Source organism: Acromyrmex echinatior, chromosome 1, assembly GCF_024713525.1.
Source record: "Acromyrmex echinatior isolate Ae372 chromosome 1, ASM2471352v2, whole genome shotgun sequence".
Lineage (NCBI taxonomy): Eukaryota > Metazoa > Arthropoda > Insecta > Hymenoptera > Formicidae > Acromyrmex > Acromyrmex echinatior.
The window spans coordinates 26,018,616-26,035,119 of NC_141852.1; the positions used below are offsets into that span (position 1 = coordinate 26,018,616).

General features: G+C 36.9%; 1 protein-coding gene across 12 annotated transcripts in view; it reads left to right on the forward strand.

The window, feature by feature from the left end:
• Msp300 (Muscle-specific protein 300 kDa) overlaps nucleotides 1-16,504 on the forward strand; it is a 93,795-nt gene that overhangs the window by 65,132 nt on the left and 12,159 nt on the right. For 11 of the 12 annotated variants that reach the window (XM_087412941.1, XM_087412898.1, XM_087412910.1 and 8 more), the window contains 5 exons: nucleotides 1,100-7,209; nucleotides 7,404-8,100; nucleotides 8,212-8,511; nucleotides 8,984-9,940; nucleotides 13,490-13,792. In XM_087412941.1, the coding sequence (XP_087269067.1) occupies nucleotides 1,100-7,209; nucleotides 7,404-8,100; nucleotides 8,212-8,511; nucleotides 8,984-9,940; nucleotides 13,490-13,792 (8,367 nt within the window). The remainder of the gene's footprint in view (nucleotides 1-1,099; nucleotides 7,210-7,403; nucleotides 8,101-8,211; nucleotides 8,512-8,983; nucleotides 9,941-13,489; nucleotides 13,793-16,504) is intronic. The other variant, XM_087412912.1, reaches the window with a different exon arrangement.

The following is a 16,504-nucleotide window of genomic DNA, read 5'->3' on the forward strand; positions in this document are numbered from 1 at the left end:
AACGCTTTGTAATAAGCGGCAATAAATATAATGCAACTGTCGGCAATAGACATTCTAGTCAAGGTTAATAAAACAATTTTACTTTTGCATGCTTATATGAATATAAATCGTTTAATTGTACAAAACATTATTTTGAGAATATTTTTTTTTTCTTTTATCTTCACCGTCGTTGCTACAAACACATGCGCTTCTTATCATGCACATTGTTTCACTAGATATCATGCACCGTATGTTATTAGTTCATTGTACATTACTTGTATCATGTGATTATTATGTATTTTCGTTTATCTTAAGGTGATGGATGTAATATAGCATTGCATGTAATCAAGGAATGTTAATACATTGCTGTAATATTTCATGTAATTAAAGAAAATTCTCATTAATACCTGTCCCTCTTCCTTTTATTATACGTTAAATATGATAGTTATGTATCATATTTAGTCCGGCATAAATAATATAAATAATATCGAGTAAATAATAATTTCTAAGTATGTATATATACGACATACTGATAGATAAAACCGTTAAACTAAACTGTTTTAAAATGTGTGCATATATTATTCATATTATTTTCATGATTAAATATTATTCATATTTTTTTTATATTATAAATCATCTAATTGGCAATGTGTCAATACCTAGTGATAATTAACTTTATTTATTATTATAAAAAAATAATTAAATTTTTTTCTACGTTACAGTTTATATATAGTTATATGTAATTTAATTATCACAAGCTATAACATATTGCAAATAGTTTCTTATAACAAAAACTAGATAGAAATATTATCAGAAATAATTTGTGTTAAATAAACGATTATTATCCATTGTTACTCTACTAATTAAATAAATTCCAGTTTGAGTATTACCTTGTCTCAGTTTCTGTTTTAATCTGTTTAACAAAAAGAAAAAATAAACCTAATATTTCATTTATTTTTCACAATTAAAATAATTAACAATAATTTTAAATATAAGAACATATTCATTAGTTCGAAACATATACAGAAATAGATACAAATACCTTTGCAATAAATATTTAAATTATAATGCCGCAAATATATATTAGTGTATTATTTCAACAAAATTGTTATCCTCGTAGGAGATCTGTGATGAGGAAGCTCAAGCTGACGATGAATCGACAGAAAGAGATAATGCTACTTTGGATGAAGCACCTTCAATTCATTCCTCCATAGAAGGCGGTCCGCCATCTTTAGCTGACGTTTCTTTACAGACAGGTCAAAGTTTACTAATCGACGACGTTGTCGAAAGAAAAGCACAACTCACAAAACAGACATCTACAACACAGATGCCACCGTCAACCACGTGTCATTCTCTCACCACGCAGACATCACAGGATTTATTGCCGAGCGAGAGTGCTCAAACGCAGGAAGCTATAAAGGTTTTAAAAACTACAACAGGCGATCATGATGTAATCGAAATAGCGACCAAATACGTACCGTCTAGTTCTAGTCAAGAAATAGCGCGTCGGGAACAATCCAGCATTCTGTCCAGCGAAGATATCGTTGTCGATATGAAGTACCAAGACGCGAAAAAGACCGATAGTGCAACAAGCGAGCTAAACATTGTTCACGCTGCACCACAGTCATTTGAGACGATTCTGGTCGAACCAGACGACATCACTACCGAGGTAGTTGTCGACGCTGATGGCACCAAGAGAATAATCGTAAGAAAGTTACGACGTACTGCAGTCACCAGCAGGCAAACCACACAACAGCGCGTGTCCACGATGTCGACAGCAGTCGGAGATACGCTAACGATGATGCAAGCTTTCTCAGAAGCTGCGATGAGAGATCAACAAGTCACCATGACTAGGACAAGACCAGATGGTACTATCGAGACTACGACAAGGCAAATTTACGGTGGCAAAGTTACTACAAGCGCCCCTGTCGAAGGTATCAACGTGGAGGAGTACGAATCCGAACCCCGTTACACGCGCATGGTAACGCAAGGTCAGATAGGAGATATCAGCTGTCAGCCTGTCGAGGAGGAGATACTGATGGAGGGCGGTGAGTATCAAACGAGGACATCAAGCGTTCATGCTGTAGTGCAACAAGTCACAAGACGGGTGATCAAGCGAACGCGTAAAATCATCCGAAAAGTTACCATCGTCGATGGTAAAGAGATCACTACTGAAGAGGTGATTGAAGAGCCTGAAGAAGTAGAAATAGATGAGCAGGATATACCGCATATCAGTATCAACGTAGTTAAGAGCGAAGATCAAAAGACTTTCCCAGTGGAAAAGGCAATAGAGCAACGAGAAGCAGCGACATCAGAGATGGGATCTTATATCTCCGAAACTCCGATGCAAGGACCATTTTTTGGACCATTTGCTAAAGATATAACGAGCATATGTCGAGATAAAGCAGAGGAGATCACAAAAACTTCGGTAACAATTGCGGAAGATGACATCTTGAAAACCAAAACATTGGATACTGAAAATAGCAAAAAGGAAACTACATTGTTAGAAGAACCTACGATAAAAATAGTAGATTCTACAATGGACACAGCTGATTCTAAGATAAAATTAACGGATTCTACACAAGCTGCAGTGCTCTCTTCTTTGAAAGAGCATGTAACACAAGAAGAAAATTTGGTTAGCATTCAAGCTGATGAAGGTATTTCTACTGTACAAAGTGACGAAAATGTGACACAAACAGAAATTAAATCGCAAATGATGGACAAACAAGAATACAAGCACTTTCCTACCGAGGTAAATGGCACAAGTATACTTGCGATCGATAATCAAGCGCTAATCGATGCTGAACGATCTGCTGTTTTGCAGACTCCTGTTGAAGATGTTGCAACGGTACAATCGGAATCTGTAAAATCTCCATTAGAGCCGGCCGTAACAGATGATGAACCAGTGGTCACCAAGGCTACTTGTAAGTCTGACGATGCACCAGTAAAGAGCGAAACACTCGGTATCGAGCTAGAAAATGGCACGGTAGACGTAGAGACGCACCATGGTGATAGCAGCACTGTAGATGCAGATAAAAATATCGATGTATTGAATGTTGTATTAGAAAAAAAGTATGATGAGAAAGAAGAATCGAAAAGAAAGGTCTCTCTCGAATCATCCAAAGAAGTTACAACCTTAACATCACTTCAAAAATTGGAGCTAGGAAACGGATCGATTGCTTTAACAAGTAAGTTAGATATTTCTGAATCTGACAAAAATGCGGAAAAAACTATTTCAAAATTGAAAGATGCGGAAATATCTTCCAAAAAACGGCAAATATCACCAGAATTGTTCATAAGTGAAGAAAAAGATAACTCTAGGGATGAAGCATTCAAACCAGAATACAAACCGATGTTTCATAAGGTTGAAATATCTCTATCGGTGCGTAAAGAAGATGAAGAAGTGGAACCATTAGTTTCTATCAAAACTCAGGCAGAACGACCCGAAATTGCCCCGTATAGCATCGTTAAAGAAGATGTAGATATTAATCTTCCAGCGGACAAGGAAACGACAGAAGTGATACACGATAAAATTGTGCAGACCACCGCCTTTCTCACTGCTGAAAAAGAAACAGAAACCTTACAATTAAGTACTGCAGAAAAAGAAGTCGATGTTTACATCGAATCGCCAGAAAAGAGTAAATCGGATACTACAAGTCATAAAAGTAGAAAAAAGAAACGGCACAAGGATAAATCAGAATCCTTGGAAAAACCAGCAGAAACAGACTCTAGCACTTCCATTGCTACATCAATTGCCGAATCTATGGAGATCAATATTCCATCATCTGATTCGTCCAAACATGCTAGTGAGCAACCACAACCGGACGTCACAGATATTATCAAGTCCGAATCTTCTCTAAGCTTAGACGACAGCATTGTGGCAGAGAACGACGGATATCAACCGGACGATAAAACTATGGATGAATTGTCGATCGCGGTGGAAAATGAAGACGGCATAAAGAAGAAAAGGAAAAAGAAGAAGAAGCAAAAGGTTCGACCACTTCGAGATGAAGATATGACTTATATGCCCAAGACTAGTAGCGATGATGCGACGTTCACAGACAATAGTCTTCCTTTAGAAATTTCTGAAGTAAAAGAAATAACCACAAAGGATAAGAAAAAAGAGGACATCACGATAGAAGAAGATGGTCGAATTATAGAAGAGGAAAAAATGAAAGAAGATGTAACGAAACCAGAAGATGAGACAAAAGAAATTAAAGTCGAAACAATACAACAAGAAAGTAAACACGAAACTACGTTAGATGACGCGAATACTCAAACAGCTATAGAAACGTGTGATGTATCGACTTCGCTTACTCCAAAAGAAGAGGAAAGTCTCTCTACGTTCATGCAAACCTCTCCTGAACCGGTACCGATCACTTTGGAAGAAGAAATACAAACGGCTAAAACTGAAGAGACTCATATGGAGACACAAACATTTTTAGAACCCGGACTTGATTTCAGCGCGCAAACTATCGCGGAAGAAACACCGGAAGTCGAAGATTCAGGTGTACAAACTATGACACCCACGGCGACGCCAATGGAAGAGTTCGCTATTCAAACTAGTCCAATAGAAGATATTATTCCTGCCTCAGTGGAAACAGAAGATTCTCAAGCACAGACAACTCAAATTGATGTTCACTCCACGGAAATACAAACGTCACCTGTTGAATCATCTTCAATGATAGCGACTGAAACTCAAACAGCAATAAATACTGTAACAGAAGTCGAGCAACAAACTACTCCACCACTAGTGGCAGAGAAAATTATTGTGCAAGAAATTTCTATTCAAACGTTGTCTGAAGTACCAGAATCTTACGAAAGAGATGTGCAAACAAGTGCCCCGATTAGTCCAGAACAACTAGATGTTTCGCATACAGATACTCAAACAATCGCAGAACCAGAAGTTCCTGCTGAAACAACGGAAACACAAACGACGCCTGAAGAGAGTCCTCGAAAAGTGGAGTTGCAGGAATCTGAAATGCAAACAAAATCGCCTGAGCAAACTAAAGAGACTATGATGCAAACAAGTCCAATAATTAGTCCGGAACCTATACAAGTGTGCGAAGAATCTGCTCAAACTAGCATTGAAGATATGAAACAAACTGCAGAGGAAGAATCACAGACATCAGAAATCAGTCCAAAGAAAACTGAAACTTCTGATAGTTCGGTGCAAATAAAGGCAGAAGAATTGATACCACAAATTGAAGAAAGTGTACAAAATATTCCCGAAGTATGTGAGATCAGCGTACAAACATCACCAAAAGAAGAGAAACAACCAACTGAGACAATCTCAGTATCTCAACAGACAACATATGTTCCCACTCATACTGTTGAAGTATCTACAGAAGATTTTAAAACGGGAATAGTTGAAACAAAAGATCTGAGCAAAGTGCCCGTTCCAATTATCTTAGAAGAGATGAAGAAGAAAGAGAAAATAGATTTAGAAAAAACTCCAGCAGCACCTGATGTACAAGTACCAGAAATTGTGAAATCCGTAGAGGAAGTAAAAGAAGTAGAAATTGTGAATAAGCTGATATCAGAGATTCCTACAACGGTCCTAGAAAATATTGTACAGATGAATGCTCCCGTCGAAAAAGAAACAAAACATGAATTTTCTGAAGTGGTGGTAGAACATCCAAAACCAATGGAGACTATTACAAAAACAAAAGAATCTACGCCATCTTCCATGTCAGAAAAGGATAATACTTCGGATACGTCGTTTGAAATCCATGTTCACGCGACTATAGAATTATCCGCCAGTGATACGCTCGATAGTGTTGCATCTGTTAGCAAGGAAGCAACCGATACTTCGCAAGATACCACGATTGCCGAAGATCTCAATAACGACATAATCGCGGAACATGATAATAAGGTATCGAAACGGCAAAAAAGAAAAAGAAAGCATAAAACTATGGAAATCACTGCACCGAGCAAGGATAAGTCAGAGCTTGAATCTGCATTTAGACAATCCATGGAATCTCAAGATACTGTCGCGGAACTGTCTTACTGCGATGTTGTCAAACAGCATGCCAGCAAACAATCTCCGATGGAAAATGACGATATATTGGAGGAAGCGACATCCGAATATCCTTCTCAGACAACATCTCAGATCGAACCAGATGTGAAATTGGAAGACACTGCATTAAAAACTATAATAGAAAAAATGAATCGACGTGAAGAAGGCATTCAAGAAATACCTTTGGATATTTCAACTACCTCGGGAGTAGTACCTGCATCGATGAGTGATCCATCTGTCGATTCGAATTACATTCCAGAAACAATAGTACCTGAAGTAGCAACAGTGCGAAAAACATTTGCGCTTAGTAGACCGATGATAGAACCATTGTTAATGTCGTCGGATCAAAAACCGTTCATATCTACGCAGTTGTCGCCTGAACCAATGGATACTACTGAAGAGCCGTTGACGCCCATAGAAATCGAGCAACCTATTCTGAATAAAGAAAATATTAAACCATTGCGAACGGAAATCAAGACGTACGCCGAAGTAATATCTGAAACACCAGCAGAAATATATGAAAAGAAAGAACCGCAATTGTGGAAAGAACCCGTTATCCAAGTATCGTCTCCTCAAGCATTATCTGCGGCTTTCCTTTTAAAGGAATCTCTGGGATATAGCGCTAAACCGCAACATCAGGGAACGCAAACGATGCAAGCAGCTAAAATAATAACTGACCGAGTAAAGAATCTACAGAATACCAACGAATCGAGTCATTTAGGTAACATCTTGCATATCGCGCATCTAGAAGAAGTCACCACAGAAAGACTCGCGGAAGAACGCTCGTCGGATGTTCGCAGAGAACTGGCGCAATTAAAAAATGCTGTTCAAGAGAATGATGTCATAGTTGTCGAAGAAACTCTTGTTACTGTTGTCGAAACAATTTCGACTTGGTTAGAAACCATTGAATATCGAATCTTCCTAAACAGAGAATGTCCGACTGGACCTTCTGATGAGGACGCCAGAACGTTCATTGAATTGAAAGATGAGGTGAATAATGTAGAAGAAAGTGTCCGTGAGCTCGATAATATTTGGAAGCAATTAGAGGCAAGCTATCCGAAAGAGGAACGGGAGAAATTACGAGAATGTGTAGATGCCCTTGAGCATCAGGTGAAAATTATCGAGCATGTTACTACTGACGGAGAGAGACATGCTAATAGGCAACTCGCACGATGGGATGAATTTCTAAATAGCATTAATAACGTATATAGGTAAGATACTACATAAAAATATTAATAAATAATTTGTTTAATTGTAAATAAATTTGTTTAATAATAAATTTTTGTAGTATATCTTTTAGTATATTTCACTAAAACCAAAAATAAAAGTAGAAGTGATAAAAAATAAATATAATTTTAGTTTAATCATTAATTTCCTTTTTTTCTATGATAAATTCTTGTTACAGATTAGTCGAAGAACAACGTAAACAGCTCGATTACATAATCGAAAGCGAGTATTCCACACAATGGAAATTACAGGAACTCGATAAATTAGACAATACCAATCGCTGTCATATGTGGAAGACAAGTAGTCTTCTCGATGCTGCTCAAGAATTACTGCGCGATCATCCCGGCAAAATTATACCTGAAGAAATCTACGCAGCGCATGAGATAACAAAGATCATCGAACATGGTATATGTATCGAACGAGAACGTCTTCTCCAATTGCTCGCTTTAGCCGAAGAATATGAGCAAACTCTTCAGGAATTTGCGCAAATTATCGAAATCGCTGAAAATTTGCTGGACAGTCCGATATCCGCAGTAAGCCTGGAACATCTCCAGGAAGAGATGCAGAAGCACAGAAAATTTTTCGTCAATCTGAACCACTGTCGCGCAATTCTCGAATCATTGGAAGGCAATCTAGATCCTGAAACCAGAGCCAAACACTCCGGTTTGCACGAAGAACTACATAGTAAAGCAACGGCGCTGCTCGATCAGGCAGCTTCAAGAGCGCAACAAATGGCTTTGGCGGCGTCGCGATGGATGCTACTCGAGCAGGGTGTAAAAGAAGAAAGAGGATGGCTCCAGGTTGCACACCAACGAGTTCCTGATCTTCAAACGGTGACTTCGACTGACTACGATCAATACATTTCTTTATATCAAGTTAGTAATTATATTAATACTATTATATTAAGGCTTACAAATTATACTAACGAATTTGTGATGTATGAACGTCCTGTATTTAATTTTAATAATTAATTTGTCACATTTCAGTCTTTATCATTGGATGTAGCAACTCATCATGCACGATTAATTCACTTACTCGGTGTGGCACGTAGTCTTCGTGATCTTATCGACATTGAGGATCCTGAAGATCGATATGGTGAAGCTTTAGACGTGATCGTCAAGCTGCAAGACAATATTGAATCCTCTCTAAAAAGACTATTGACTTTTAGAGAGAGTTGGAACAATCAAGAGATACTAACAAATCGCGTAGAACATTGGATAACAATGGCTGAGAAGGAACTTGCTACATTACATGATCCATCAGGGAGTTCTATGCGTCAATTCTGGGTAAGCATTCTTTCGATCTACATATGTTTAGATTCTTGTTAAATATATTTATAACTTGTTAGTAATTTAATAAAAATATTTAGCGATGTGAGCTGTATTTGTACATGTATTTAGGTCACATTTTTCCAACACATTTGGCCTTGTGCCATCGAAAGCACATCCTCTCTTTCACGCGAGCCGTATTTTTAGTACGATTAAAATTGGAGAACGAAAGTGTTATGTATTACGTAACGTTAGCTTCATTTTTATCATCATCGTCATCGTTGCGTCATCCACTTTTTTATAAAAAAAAATTTTAGTCTGCAATTATAATGTAATGCAATTATAATGTATTCCGGATTCTACAATTCAAATGCATATTGCAAGAAAGAACTGTGTACGATGTTTTGTTTCTATACGGCTATAATTTCCGATATAACTACACAAGTGATTAAACATCTTAAATTCTGTAGCGATCTTTTTACGCTTGCAGGAATTAAAAGCACAATATGAGGTTCATAACAACACGCGTAACGAAGCGGACAATTACTTCGAGCAAGCTCTACGAATTATACCTCTGTCGGACGAAATGTTGCAGCGACAGTTTCACTACGAGTTGCAGGGTCGTTGGAATGAGATTAGTGATAAGATCAACGAAATTCAAAAAGATGTCACTCGCAGCATTTCCTCGGACGAGATCTCGTCGAACGAGAAATTAAAATTACTCGAGAAGGAGCTAAATGAGTTACGAATGACCATCAATAGTTTCCATGGAGTGCTGAAGACAGAAGAAGAACTAGACCTATACGTTGAGAGACTTACTATATTGTTCGAAAGAATCTCTTTGATTCAGAACGAGATAGGTAGATTAGGTCTTTTACCAGCGGCGGAGAGCGAAAGAGTCGGAATTTTATTATCATCAGCGCGTTGCATAGAAGGACAGATAAGCGAAGAACTAGATTCGGCACAGCTACTCAAAGAAAAGATTCAGACTCTTCAACGTGGATTAAGTCGCTTTAGGAAGGCTCACAAAAGATTATCGATGATATTGGATCAATGCGAAGGTAGCGAAAGACAAGAAAGCGATCTGGTAGCCGCGGCTGTAGATCGTTGTCAATCTGTCGCCAACGAATTAGCTGTTCTCTGGCAAGATCTAATGGCATTAAGACAGATGCTGCATAATTTACCAACCGGCATGAGAGTAACAGTGTCGCCAGTGAGCATAGAAAGAGACTTGTCTAATATACAGGATGTACACACCGAACTTGAATCCAGATGCGCGCATCTGCTTTCGTTGCTGACAAATAGATTGGAGTTGTGGCGACGATTCGAGAGGCAGCTGGAAATGGTGCAACAATCCGTTCAAGAAGCGGATTATATGATGGAACTGTTAACCGTCCAAGACTCCGTTGATTACGACAGATTGCTGAAGGCCACGGAGCGCCTCGAGGTGAGTTATTTTTTTCTTTATATTATATCAGTTTGCTCTTAAAGTAGAGCAGTTTATTCATGATAATAATATTGAGCAATGAAATTATCATTGATTTTTAATGACTTTATGGAATATCAACGAGTTCATTATAATGTCATCTATTATTCGCCACGAATGAATACTAATTATGAAAATATACAATATATTTAAGTTGGACGAGAAAATTTAAATAGATCGTAATCTCGAAACTTCCGAACTAACTTTCCTAGCTTACAAATGATTAGCAGTAAAACTTTTTACCGTAGCAATACTATGACATCATCGAACGAATCCGATTATAAATACAAGCCGATCTTATCAGTGATTCAAATTGTACACACGTGTTACAAGAACGTCGCGTTTCTCAGCGCGCGCAGGCGTCACATTCCCGCTCTCGCTTATTTTCACGGCTTAGAGTCGCGTTATCGTACGCTACCGCGGTGCCTATCAGTGCCGCGGGATCCGTGGTCACGTTTACGTCGCTGCCGAGAATATCCGCGAACTCGTCGATATCTTTCGAAATACTTCATTGCATTTCGACCTGCATTATCGCTCGGTCGTGGCCGGGAGATAAACGCGAATCGAATGAGGCGATTCTTTACGAACCGGCGCGACTCTCCGACGCTGGAATTCCACGACGAAGACGAAGCACAATAAATAGCCTCAAGGTAACGTCGCCTCGCTCGCGGACGGTGAGTGCTTTCTTGAATGGTGCGGTCGCGTTTCCGTTCCGCGTGTCACGTGCCGAGACTGCCGAGTCGCTCCGGATTGCATGAAGAATATTTGGAATAGAATTTCCGGAGTTTCACGCTTTAACAGAAAGTTATTGTGACGTTAGAATTGAAATTAAACACATCACTCGTTAGTGATGACTTGGTAAGTTTTTAATGATAATCATCGCAAACATAAACGTTGAAATTAACTACATTTCTATCTAAAACGAAATCGAAAGTGGCGCAGCGGATACTGCGATTCGCATGCTTGATAGACCGAATGATGAGGTTTTTTTTTTTAAACGCTCCGTCGGCATGAAATAAGCGCATTCATGCGTTATCTGCAAAAGGAAACCGGATGTACATTTGTGCGGGACATAAACAGCGCTATCCTTTCGATACCGCGCGTTGCATGTGTCGATAAAAAAAATATGAAACGATTAATTATTCTACGGAAGTTTACATTTAAAAAATCATTTATTGCTACGGCATTCCTTCTTAAGAATTATTATTTTGTAACATACCGCTTAAACAATTAATTAGAATTAATGTTCATCCTCTTTCTAATTCTTCAAATTAGAAAAAAAATAAAGAGTAAATTAAACCGAGGTAAAAGTTAATATTACATTGTTGGAACCGGGCCTTAATCATTTTGTAGTCGCGTGAACTGCATAGGTACTTTTGTATGACTCTTTACAACATTCGCAGTCGACCTTATTACAAATACGAGAACCGATCAGTGCGTGTGATATACAACTTTAATAAGAAAATAGTTCGGAAAAAGTTCTTGATTTCTCGGCGCTCGAAATCGTCATTAATATTTCTTTCCGGGGCGATCGATTAACTCTCTGCTAATATGTGAATGCGTATATGAGAAAATGATTTCGTAAGGATTTATTTCCGCCGAATCATCGTGTCTCTCTTTTTCTTTTCTGCAAATGAGACCGTTACGCATCGCGACGAGACATAAGAAGCAAGTCTATGCACACACCGTTATCCATCGATGAGTATTAAATCAGCATATATTATGCCAGGCGTGAAGTTGTTACAAGCAACAGGTCGTCTGTAACGAGATAGTATATGTAAAGCAAAGAATGTATCTCACGATTTCTCGTTCGGTTGAGCGAGATATATAAACGTTATTATACTAAATAAAAGTGTACAGTATAGTTATTATCACGATTTCTTCGCATATAATCACATGAAATTACACATCTATCATGATACGTCTACGATCAATCGTACAATTACACGCGTAACATAAACGCAATATTAAACACGATAGAAATAACTTTAGGCAGTAGAATTTCGCGATTCATTCAGCAAAGAATAAATCAATATCGAGCGTATATAAAATGCAATAAAGTGCATAAATTATAATTAGCGAAACGATAATATTGTATTATAATTGCAAACGTGAGGTGTTTTTTGTTTGTAAAATATAAGCAATTTCAATTGACTAACAATATAAATGAAAAACGTTATTTTTTACAAGATTCACGAATAATCTTTGTAATCTCTAGAATCTTGAAACGACACAATAAATGTACCATCTTAGATGATGCGTATTTGAAAATTCTATCTCGCAATAAATATAGCGTGCACTATCAATGATGACTGGCACCATTTTAAAAACAATTACAAAAGATGATTATGGTCATTAATGTTATATGATAACGCGGTATGTAAACTATGGCACGTGGAGAAGCGTCTATAGAAGCGCCGTGACTGCTCAAACATATATTTATGATTTCCTCTTCCAGTATACTGTCTGTCGATTTATCTTCGCGACTCGCCAGAATTTCTAAACGTCAAAATGTTCTTCAAGATCAACTGATCGATAATTAATATTAATATATTAGGTGTTGGAATTAATTCGTAGCGTTTTTAATGAAAGAATGTTATTTATTTCACATGAGCATTAAAAAATACATTAATGAAAGTATTTCCCCATCACTTGTAAAACGCTACGAATTAATTCCAACACCTAATACTTCGACATACAATGCCGTCAATGCATAAAGACAAATAAAACACGGTAAAGTATCAGTCGTAAATACCTCACATAAATTACTTGTATGATCGAATAACTCTTTTTGAGAAAATTTTTAAAATTTCTTTTCTCACATGATAGTATAGATTTTGATATTCGATAAAAATTAATATTCTCTCTTGATAATAAGATAACGCACTTGCGTGTGCCTTTTCTTGGAAAATTCAAGAGGTGAACGAACTAGAGTACACGACATAAAATTAGTTCAACCATGTTCTGACCGAATTCATGTAAGTCTCCAAATGTGCTAGTCTCGTGCCGCAAATTTATTTATAGCGTGTTTTAAGTAAAACCGGGGCTTTCTTTGAATTGTTTGACGCAAAGTCGTCCATACAGGCAAAATTCTTAAAATTGAAATAGCAACATTGGATAAAAATAGACGAGAACCCTGCGAGGTTTCAATCTGTGAAAAAATAAGTTCAATCTCTTTTTCATTATATATATATATAGCGTATCCTTAAAAAAAATCAATGATTAATGGAAAAACATATTTAACAAATTATTGTTACCTCCTTTTCTGTGAATGAGAATTTAATAATTCTTAAAAAGTATTCAATATTATAATATTAATTTAAGAAATGAGTGTACGGATGCTCTATTTTTTTTGTATTAAAACTCAAATTTATTTAATCAAAGCAACAACTGTTTGATTTCTAATATTTGCAAAATGTTTATGTACAAATATTGAATATACTACAATACATGTACATATATATATTTCAATATATTATATTTTTTCGGATTTTTTTCTTGAAACGGCAGGGTTTGAACGGCGATTTGGGTGCTCGAGAGGTTCTCATTGGCGAATTACGTGCCGCTGCCGAACCTCTGCGGGAGAGTTGCGCCGCAGAGGTCCGCGAGAGAGTCGACGCCGCAGTAAATGAGGCCGTACAGGCTTGGGAGGACACAAGGGCCGAATTGGATGCCCTTTGCACCCGATATCAACACGCGTGCAGACTCTGGCAGCAATACAGAGACTCTAGCGCCGCGGTGAAGGCCTGGGTAGACACCCAAATGAACAGTGTGGTAAATTTGCCACCGGAGGAAGCAGTCAAGCAAGTTAAGGTAGGTGATGTTATAAATATTTTGTTGCTGGTACAAATTAAAAGCCTTACTTTGAAAGTCCACTTTTGAAAATCTTGCTAACTTCTATCGCGGAAACGGAAGACACGTGAGAAGACCCGTTAATAGCTGATAATTAGCAAACAGATCTGTTAAGTGGTGACCTTCACAAGCATTAGAAAGTTATGTAAGAGATTACGTCAATTCTTAAAATAAGAATTTGAATATTCAAGAATTAGAGAGGTTTCGGCCAAAGAACTGATATTCCAGTTGATAAACTTTAAAAGAATGCATGAATAAATCATCTGTTTTCTGTCGTATACGGATGATTTATTTATGCATTCTTTTAAAGTTTAGCAGCTGAGTGTATTAGTTCTTTGCGTTTATATTTAAGTACTAAATCATTTTAATTTATGTACATTTTAAATATGTGTAGACACGTATAGTATATAGGTGGCATATAGAAAGATACCGATTAAATCTTTTTATGCACATAGAGGAAAATTGCCGCCTAATATTATCCTCCTCAACTACATTTTTCATTATTTTACTCAAATTTAATTTTAAAAGAGCTGTGTTTTTAAAAATCAAGAAAGAAGAAGATTTAATCATATCTTCTATATCATATCATAAAAAGAGATTACAATAAATTAATTTGTTTTTGACAAAAAATCAAATGTAATAGAAATATCTTTAAATGTCAAATTACAATATTCAATATTAACTTGCGTATAAATTATAATAATATCAAAAGAGAAAACAAAACAAAATATCTCAAGTATGATTTTTTGGCAATTTTCCTTTATGTTTTTTTTTCTTTCATCTTCTTAATTTATTAGGTGCGATACGCTGTATCGTATCTTCATAAACAAATATTAGGAATATCATATTTGTTAAAAGAATATCAAACATTTTTACAATCCATATTCTTTATACATATCGGAGACGATATACATATGAAGCGAAGCATTCTTTTCTTTCACGATAATGAACAGGTCAAGGATGTACAACAAACACCCATGTTTTTTTTTTCAATGGAGAAGCGTGCAATCTATTTTTTCATCATGAAGTGTTGTTAATAATTACATGATAAAAATATTAAATATTATTGTACATTCTCCGTACGACGGAGAAAATCAATATATATCAGAATGAAAATAATTTTTTTTCCGTCGTGATAATAACGAAGTCAGGGACATGCAACAGACGTGCTTTCATCCCTTGAATGGGAAGCGCATGATGTCATCGTCCCCAACTATGCGCGCGCACTACTACTACTACTGTCTACGGATATTATCGCAGCATACAAGAAAGGGACGAATAAGAGTAAAAGTCGACTCATCATCATCGTCACCCCTCGCTCACATTGCTCGTGCAGGCGTGCCGACTGGCAGGGGTAGATCGTCGAGAGAATACGGGGCAAGAGGGCGAGCCGCACAGACGTGCGCATCGATCCCTTGGAGACTACGCCAGTTTGGTCCAGGGCGTTGCGACGTTTACAGCATCCAGCGTACGCTCTCGATAACGTTTTCTCGAAGAATCGTTCTCGTCGGAATCTGCGCGTACTCGTCCCTTCTTATCTCTCCGAGGAAATTTTTAAGCATCGCATCCGTCACGCGTCAGCATGAATATATCGGATGATACATAGGCATCAGTTTGTATACGTGTATACGTATACGTGAATGTGAAATGCGCAACGGCGATTCGGACCATGTGTTTAGATGACAGAAGAAGGTACAGTGCCGCACGTGTTCGCCTAGTTTTGGAGCGGAACTTCATGAGAACGCGCGTAAAAAAAACAGAAACCATGAACGAAGATATGGACTAAAGACATGTGCACGCCGGAAGAAATAAAGGTAAAACGATGTAATGAGCAGGTAGAAGAACAGTGAAATTTATGAAAAATTATGATTATTTGCCACAAATCAGAGATTCCTGCTGATTATTAAAAAAAAAAAAAAAAACAGGACAGAAGTAATTTTAATTCTGCGAAAATAACACGCGTGACTTTTCTGAGACCTTCATTTTTATTTATATCGTTGACAAAGAAAATTTCTAAAAAAAAAATCGAGATCAGAGTAAATTTTAAAGTCGAATTTTTAAAGATATTTGTTAATAAAAATATTATAAAAATATTATAAAGAAAAATTTCAAATAATTTGAAGAGTGTAAACATCAAAATAATATTGTTCAAAAAATTATTAAATTATACAATTTATTGCATTGAAAGTTAAACATCGGAAAGTATACGAATAGAATCGAAAATGTCTGTCCTTTGTATATAGATAAATGTAAGTGTGTTTTGTAAAGGCGGATATTGGTGTAAATATACAAAGGTCTTGCTCCATAGCTGATAATGTATTCGTGTGTGTGTGTGTGTGTGTGTGTGTGTGTGTGTGTGTGTGTGTGTGTGTGTGTGTGTGTGTGTGTGTGTGTGTGTGTGTTACAAGAATGTATGCATTCATTTATCTATAGTCATCGTTAAAACAGTTCAATGAAAAAAAATTCTTTTTTACTCCATTTAAGTAGACGCGCACTTTTCAAACATTGCGATCCTTATGTGGATATAAAAAGGAAAAAAATGTTAGCTTATTTTTTGTCTTTGATATATTATATTTCGTCTCAACATTCCACGTATAACAGATATCTATATCACAGATATCAAGTAATAGATTAAATCAATACGTTCATCGCGTGAACGTGACTACAACTATT